At 36.6% G+C, this 8847-nt stretch overlaps 1 protein-coding gene across 1 annotated transcript; it reads right to left on the minus strand.

The window, feature by feature from the left end:
• Positions 1-358: 358 nt before the first annotated feature.
• On the minus strand, positions 359-1786 carry LOC107224105 (hemolymph lipopolysaccharide-binding protein). The gene is made up of 3 exons (XM_015664035.2): positions 1588-1786; positions 1268-1349; positions 359-1145 (listed from the first exon to the last, which is right to left on the minus strand). The coding sequence occupies exons 1-3, from the start codon at positions 1697-1699 to the stop codon at positions 746-748; spliced, it is 594 nt and encodes a 197-aa protein (XP_015519521.1). The 5' UTR covers positions 1700-1786; the 3' UTR covers positions 359-745.
• Between the last annotated feature and the right edge of the window lie 7061 nt (positions 1787-8847).

The following is an 8847-nucleotide window of genomic DNA, read 5'->3' on the forward strand; positions in this document are numbered from 1 at the left end:
CGTACATCGAAAACGAACTATTTGTTCAACTGAGATGAAAAAATTCGCATTCACTGATACGATACAATCTTAACTGTTTTCTACTTTATTTTATCTATTATTTTCGATTAATGACAGCGTGATCTGGACTTCCGGCCTCATTTGCTATATCCGAAAATCGTTATTCAAAATATGCGTTTTAATGTTTCCATCTAAATTGGTTGCGTATATCTGTATTATTTACGGCACGAAAATGAAGTGTTGTCGGCTTGAACAAAGCGACATCGTATTTTACTAACTTATCTTTCCAATCAATTATCTCTAATTTCGGTAACGATATTCACCGCTTCACATTTTAAGGTTTCGTAAAAACGTTTGGTTGTGTCGATTCGGTTTTTATTTTTCATTGTGTGAAATACATGAAATATTTTTTGGGTTCACAAATTTATCGGTGGTGTTTATAATCATCGTGATCACAAAGTGTGATTAATTTATTTAATCGCTTTTTTTAAATGCTTCTGTTGTCTTCTTCGACCCTTTTGGGGACGGTATTTGATCAAGAGTTGCCGATGGTCCGTCATATGAATAAATTTTCATGCATCGCGTTCGCTTTGTATTTTACTGCAGATTTGTCCAGGTTATAGAAATATTTTTTATTCTACATATGTTAGTCTCAAATACGGTTCCCATACTTTATATTCTACGTTATTTATCAACGACATACTGTCTGCCAATAAAAATCGATCACTCCTGTTAGATGTCTTCATCAGTAGATTGGTAACTCGCATATAAAACCAAACTGTGTACCGCAATTGATATCGTTAAGTCCGCCACTTTTGTGCAATGATCCGCAATTTTCGGCACCACCCGCATTGTCTGGTTGTCCATCTGCCCACTCGCCGAAACCAGCTTTCGCCAACGTCTGACCGTGAATGGTCACATATTGGCCTTCCCGATAAAGATCGTGAAATCCAATACTGGCAAAATCCGGATGAGGTGATCCAGTGATTGGAGATGATTTTTTGAACAACTCAGTGACTACTTTCGCTTCGGCTATGGAGTTGAGAATGGCCAAGTGACCACCCTCCTCTTCGCAAGTCATTCGTGCATCGTTCCAAGGAACAGCTCGCGTGTGAACTTTGTAACCGCCAATATTCGGCGTGTACCTGCGTACGTAAAACATTCAGAAAATTGAACGGGAGTTCCATAAAATTTGTCACGCGGAGTGTACTAGTGTACACTTAGAAGAAATATATACTCTGATCAACTATTGATAGTGAAGGCTTACGTGTAATCGTCTCTTTTCGCGTACGGTTGATTCCACGGCAGGTAGGGCGGTTTCGGCATAGAAAGTGAGTTCCAGTTGCAACCTATACATAGGAATTATATATACCAAGGAAAACATGTGGATGAGCCACCACCTATGACGTGAAATATATTCCTTTCAAATTTCTCGCAATTTCAAATCTGCTACCGATTACTGCCGAGTTATTAGAGAAGAATGGAACAACAAAATGGAACAGGCAAAACAAAGACAAAACAAAAAATGCAAAATCCATACATGTGTTACAAAACTTACGATTTTTTTCACTCACGGAAAATACTTACCGAACGATGGTTGATAATACCAGTTTACCGCAGGATAAGGGGCTGGTTGTTGTTGTGCCATTGACAGTCTGGCACAGAAGAATATTTGAATCAAAACGAAGATGATTCCCATGGCTGAGATTAAGATGTACCGAAAGCTTTACCGGTCTCGACGTCTCGTGGATTCTTCACAAAGTTGACTGAGCGTCGATGCCTCGGGAGTAACCGGTTTACTGGCAGTGACTGTTGAACGGGCGAAAAAAAGTGCAACAACTGGTTATGACTCATAGGTATATATGTGTACCTCGTAGCACATTGAATATCTCTCAATTTAGAAACGGATTTACATCGAACTTGGTATGCTCGTGTCTTTTAAGTCGCTGATTACAAACCTGAACTTGAAATTTGGAAATTCAAAATGGCGGATCGAATTTTGCGGAACGGAATCCAAAAACTTGCCAAATTTGGGTGAAATTCGGTTTCTGATCACAAATCTACATTGAAGTTTTTTTCTGCATGCGAGGTTTTATCGCGTAATCGAATCGTTATAAACTCGGGATTTTTATTAATCATAGTTTACTCAGAGTGAATACCGGTAATTAAAATATACCAATGTTTCGCAATTACAGTGATGAATTTTAATATATGCGATTTCTTGCCACGAATTTAAAACGTGCAAGCTACATTGTCGAAATTTGAACCGTTCTCATTCATTTGTTTATTGATTAGACGAAAAGTAAGGTTTGCTCGGTCGGTAAGGACAAGCTTACCATACGGCTTGGTTTGTGATTTGTTCGGTTTCGAGCACTTCTGTGGCGATATTTCGTTATGGTAAATATGCTCTGAATTATGCACCGCTTTTTTGCTGGTAAACCAGCGTAAAGAACCTGCATTTAGCGTCCATAATTTATCGAAAATCAATTTCAAAAACCTATTTCAGTGTCAGAAGGCGCTACCAAAATTGTGACACGTGAAACGGAAGTTTGATCTCTCCCAGGCTTCTTTCTCTCTGGTCTATATGGCAATTTCCTTGTTCCGATTAATCAAGAGAGAGAAAAAAATAACAATTTTAAACAGGCGAAGAATCTATCTTTATTTAAAAGTAATTCTTTTCCATACGTAATTAATGCTGAAGCGATTCTTACAGATTGTGAAAATCCGCGATATCTACAAATGGTTATCGGCATAAATTTAATATCGAGCTGCAGCTTCCTGCGAGCTTTATTCAAGGTCGTGAATACTGAATTCCGGTTGTTAATTGCAGAAACCGTTTCCATCATCGGCCAGTGTAAAATTCGATTGATGCGGATTTAAACCGATAGCTGATGGTCTTTGAAACTCGTAACGTTATTGAAATTTAATTAATTCGACAAAATTTAACGGTATTACGAGCTCGATTAGATTTTGTAATACTCTGTAACCGAGGGAGTATAGTAATTAATCGAATTGCCGTACAATGCACGTATTAATTTCACCGGAATGACGTTTCAAAAACAACGAAATCTCACTAGAAACTAGAATTGCGCATCTGTTTAGGTAAACATGGAGTACGTAGGTTTATTGCACAAAATATTAACAGTCAGTTGTAATTCAATCATATGACGAAAAATGTTCTTTTTACTCGGTTTATTCAACAGTGTGATATTCATGTTCATCAACATTATCGTCGGACTGTACATTTGTAGACGAGTGAGTGTAATATAGTAAGAAATTATGTCTCTTACCTAAGCTGAATTTTGAGGTTTGTTTCAACACGCTCAAAGTGAATTCAACTCCGTACAAAATTAAGTTCTATCGGAGAATCGTTCTACCGTTTTCGTAATCTGAAATCAAAATTATTTCACGGAATGAACATACAACTCCGTAATAATTATTTCTTTCCAACTTCTAGTTCTTTTACGTAATGAGATCGCACAGCAAATTGGTGGCGGAAATCGCGGATTTCAATTACGCGGTAAGATAAAAATCGTCGATTATTTGACTGGAAATTTTTCGATGCGTACACAGATAATTTCAGGTAATCTTTCGTAGGTTGGAAAATCGCGATCGAGCCTCGATTACATGGGGCAGAAAGTTTCGGACGCTATGAAGGAAGTGAGCTTTTTAAGTGAACTATTCGATCGTATATTTCAATAATTATCCCAACTATCTAGATTAGTTAGACAATCGGATAGATTTTTCATGGTTTGGCGTAATCCGATTCGGTTTCGACCGTGTATTTTATCAATCAGATCGAGGGGGACATTAACAAGGAGTTGCAAATCACTCATCGCTTGACCCAACTCTCAAGTCAGCTGTCTGAGGTCAACCAACGTTTTACGAGTTTGGAGGAAAGCGTGATCGAGGTTCGTTGAATTTCACGTTAGAAGAACGAACTTGACTGTGTTGGAAATAATTGTAACTTATCAAAATACTTCCGTTTCAAATTTGCGTGTTTAACCTGAATTCAAAACCTTTGATTTCGTTCTTTTACATCAAATTTCCGGTGAATCTAAATCGAAAATTAATTACTTTTATATAAGGGAACAATCAATCATTTTCCACACAAATCGATGTGAATTATATGCGAGAAGAATCAATCGGTTCATCGTTTGGTTCTGTAAGAAATCGAAACTTTTAACCCTTTGAGTTACACGTTATTGTACTGAGTCAACTTTTATCATAAGATAGTATGCTATGGGTTTTGGGCTCGCTGATTACGAATCTGAAATCAGATTCTGCTGACAAATATCAATTTACATTATATGGCAACAATTACTGTTCGTATGCTATCAGAAATAGCAATAAACCGCAAAGAAGTATGTTGCCAAGTTCTCTAAACATATAAAAAAATAGATATCAGAAAGGTAGTAAGAATACTTATCACCGTGACTCAAAGGGTTAAACCTCGAGTAAAACACGTTTAACACTAATAAATTATAATTCAGATGGTTAGGACGGACTGGAACATGGAAAGCGTTAAAGTAGCGACACCAGCGAGCATAAACGACGAGGTAAAAAAGGTTCTGAGTCTGAAGCAGCCGAAGGTTCAAAAAAAGCGAAAATTCTCGACGACGACGTTCATGGGAAATCTTCCTACCCTCCAAAATCCACCGTTGAAATCAACCGCGCTTCCATCGCTGACCGGATCCGGAGTAGAGTCAATTTTTAACGAAGAAAAATCGGAGGAATCGGATCCGGATCGATTTCGAATCACGGCCACGCCGGTTGTTCAACTCCTGAGGGAACAGCGGCCTATTAACGATGGAAAACCAATCGGTTTTCGTCCTTCATGGAAGTGCGACGCGTAGATGACAGATTTTTAGTATCAGAAATCAACCACGAGTCCTGAAAATTGACTGTAAACATTTTACGCTGCGTCAACGCATGAATAATGTTTAAAATCCAAAGTTCGAAAGCACTCGCGGGAGTTGATGTAAACTTTTTTCTATCCTCGTTCGATTCTACCGTACCCGTGGATTCAGTCCGTCTATTCGGTTTCTCTTCAAACAAACCGAGAACCAATTATCCCCGTCTGTCGGCTTGGCTGGTCTTCTTGAAAAAATACGGAAACGATCCAAAGTTTCTTCACAATTGTGCGTGCGTGTGTGTGTGTGTACACAATTTTGTGCGAGGAAAAACGTCACGAGACGGTAGAAACTCGAGTCGAAATTTTGCGCCTACATTTGACTCATTGTTAGTCGAGGTTCATATAAACATACCTTGAAGGAAACTGAAACAAGAAATGTTACGTTGAACTTCCGAATCCTAAAAATTAAAGTACCAAATCCTACTTTGACGCTCTTAGTAGACCATTGAAACTATTTTAATGCTATCCAAGAGATATTTGGAAATAATTTTGACGAGCTTCGATAACATTTGAAAATTAAGTATTGCATTTCAACTGTATTCAGTCAACGTTCTTACGAATACAAAAACACTTTTAACCGATTGAATATACGGAAAGTACGATTAAACACCCGTGTAAATCGATTCATATTTATTAGGATTTTAATTTCATTTCATAATCATAATCGATCAGAATCGACGGACCTTTATCAGCGTGTTAGGATTTTGAGCGTTAAAGGAGGATTTCAAACAAGCAGATTTAATCCTGCTTCTGGGGGTTAAAGGAGGTTCCAAACAGACTCTACTTTAAATTTTCGGACATTTTTAGCGTCGAAGTAGGGTCTGACATTGCATCGAAATAGAACCTGCTTTACTGTCTTCAAGCCCTACGTAGGGTTTGAAAACTAGACGTTAAATTTGGACTCTGGAAGGTTCGTTTGGTGAAATTTTTAAAAATCGTTTCACCTCGCCTGCGCAACGTCACCGTTCATTCGTTCGTATCACACGTCACGTATCTTCCGGTCCGTCGGTGCATCGGTTCGCCACGAGTAGGGCAGGTATGCCTGATATCCTGATGCGGTAAATTCAGGTCATACGAAGCCTTGCAAATTGGATTGCGAACGGTTGTCAGCCGGGGGACGTCAAAGGATCGTTATACCGGTAATTACTCTATTCTATGTGCCTGAAACTGCGGTCGTAGCACTTGCGTTGATGATAGGTATAAACTTGCGTAAATAACGAAAGACTTTCACAGTGTATACAATAATTTGTCTTCAAACTCTGCAGTGGGCAGGCGTACGTTTGATTAAAAAAAAAAAAAAAAATCGTTATTCTTTGACGGTGAGAAAACTAGAATCGAACAATACAAGACCGCGATTCGGCCAACGCGTCTTGTTACGTAACATCGCATTTTGACGGATTGTATTACAGATCCGTCAACAAAAATCTTTTATCTGTTCAATTAACGTGGTTAATAATAATCCTGAACACAGAGGCTTTCCTTTTTAGTTCATCATCCGACAGCGGAAGAGAAAAAAAAAAAAAACGCCGTTGCGTTATATTAAATTTGCAATATTCCCGGATATGTTGCTTGTTTATCCTCTCGAGAGTATAAGAGCTGCTTCTACGGATTAAATGATGTGTGTTTCGCATTACGACGGAGGATCAGCTTTTTCATCGCCACTTTATCCCTCGCTTATTCGTCTCAAAGAGGGCGAATCGGTCTGTATTACAAAAAGTAATTCTTGAGGTAAACGGATGTGACGTTTTTTTTTTTTTTTTCCTTTTTGAAGCTTGACATAATTGGCGAATCAATGATAAGGAAATACTTGCAATTTTTTTTTTATGTTCGCATTTACGTATTTAGGAAAAAAATAATTTGCCATTTTCCAACGTGGAACACTCTAAAAAAATTTCTTGGGTCAAGAGATTGGTTATCAAAATTGGAGGCTTAATATTAAAACTGTGGGTCTTTTTTGTAACGTACATTGATATTATGATTGATGTAAGCGATAAGAAAAAAATTGTTTTTTTTTTTTACACACGATTCTTCATAAATTCAAAACACTGTAAAAAAGGTGAAATATCTAATTAAAAAAAAAAAGTCTTTTTATGACTCCAAGCAAACTTCTTAGGAGGCGCTACATTGAAAAATCGCAAATTATAATTTTTTCTAAAACGTTCCGACATGCGTGCATATAGCAGTATTTATTGTATACAAGCCAGTCCTTGAAGCGATATATTTTTCACCTCTGTTTGGTATTCAGCGAAACTCTGTTGTTTGCCGCGTGGATCAATGGGCATTATTTTTAAATTATTTTCAAGTCACTTGTGCAGTGAGAAAAAGCTCGCTACGTTTTTTTTTCCGCGATACACGGACGGGAACGAGTCAATCCCAGGGAAAATACCGCGACTCTCATTTTACCCTGAAGAATTAATAACGACGCTGGATTATTCGGAAGGACTCGGGGAAAAAAAAACGGGAAAACTAATCACTCCTGGAACTCGACGCGAGAGAGATGAATAACAGTCAATTTCCACAGGTCTTGTGACTGAAGAAAGCTTTAGTAATAATTTATGCAAAGAAAAATAGATCAATTATGGTACGGAATTTGAGCGAAGAAGAAAGATTTCATTTAATTTTTCGGTTCAATTTTTCTCGGGATTTAAGGCTTTCTAATTTTCTCTTTCCCTTTTTTTTTTTTTTTTCTTATTTTCTATTTGATCGACGAATTACAGGATCTTATCCAATTAAAATTGGCTAGGGAAAACTTTTCCACTTAGCGGAAGCCAGATGAAAGGTGAATCGCCGTTTTTTTTTTTTTTGTCAGACCAAAATTACTTTCACCACGGCTGACGGTCAAATATTTAAACGCCATCAGAATTTTACACTTTTCATCATCTACTGCGTTGGAAACAAAAATCTAGTAACGATGCTGCTTTTCAGGTCTGTTATGTTATAACTTACAACGTCTCAGGTTTTTCAAATTCATTTCACATTTATTTTATTACATTTTCCAGAGTAAACGATAAAGGGTGTATTATTATTTTTTTTTTTTTAATTCTTTTTACGTCGTCACAATCACGACCTTCGACGACAGAAATAATATACGCATATGTATACATTTTATCTCTTCTACATTTATATCTCTATACATATACGTGTATACATACGTATATATATATATATATATATATACATAGAATCGATCAGGTTTCTCAACAGCAAGCAATTTTATTGAAAATCGCTAAATGGCATATAAGTATATGTTGTATATTGTTTTCTCGTTCCATGATTTACTATAATATAATTAGCAACGCTTCCACATTAATAAAATTTTGAAATTCTTATCTAGCTATACCAATTCTCGATAATTCATTTAAACAGTCAGAACAGGGAGAACGAGACACGATTAGAGAAATCGGGAATCGGGAGAATATGAAGGGAGGACGAGGGGAAAAAGAAATAAAGTTACAACACAGTAATTCTGCTAGAAGTTATTCAACTTGCTACCGAATATATTAGGGACTAAATTCTAAAATACTGTGACGGTTTTTCAAGACAAGCATCATATATATATGTTAATATATATATATATGTATTAAATACAATACTTTTATACATGGTTTGAGAGAAACTTTGTTTGGTTTTTTGATTTTCTTGAATATTTTTAAGTACAGTGTTATGAATTGTTTATTTCAACAACGCAGCCGTGAGACATTGATTCAGATTGATTGGATGTGATTTGATAGAATTCCTTCGTTATTTATTTTTCCTTTTTTGATCAATTTACAAATGAACCGATAATAAGTCAACATCGAGTCTGCGGAAGGAGACGTCACAATTTTGTATGATGAAAAATATTACATCAGCACTGATTTACGATTTCTTTGAAATTATAATACACAAATACTTGGAATTGTATGCACAACAAAATTTTTATTTAAAAATCG

This window comes from Neodiprion lecontei, chromosome 2, assembly GCF_021901455.1.
Source record: "Neodiprion lecontei isolate iyNeoLeco1 chromosome 2, iyNeoLeco1.1, whole genome shotgun sequence".
Taxonomy (NCBI): domain Eukaryota; kingdom Metazoa; phylum Arthropoda; class Insecta; order Hymenoptera; family Diprionidae; genus Neodiprion; species Neodiprion lecontei.

What these genes read in the sequence shown, in the direction of transcription:
- LOC107224105 (XM_015664035.2), bottom strand. Translation starts at nt 1,699, where the DNA reads ATGGGAATCATCTTCGTTTTGATTCAAATATTCTTCTGTGCCAGACTG. An exon ending in GTATTATCAACCATCGTTCG is followed by an intron (nt 1,350 to 1,587) that starts GTAAGTATTTTC and finishes TCCTATGTATAG; the next exon opens with GTTGCAACTGGAACTCACTT. An exon ending in GCGAAAAGAGACGATTACAC is followed by an intron (nt 1,146 to 1,267) that starts GTAAGCCTTCAC and finishes TTACGTACGCAG; the next exon opens with GTACACGCCGAATATTGGCG.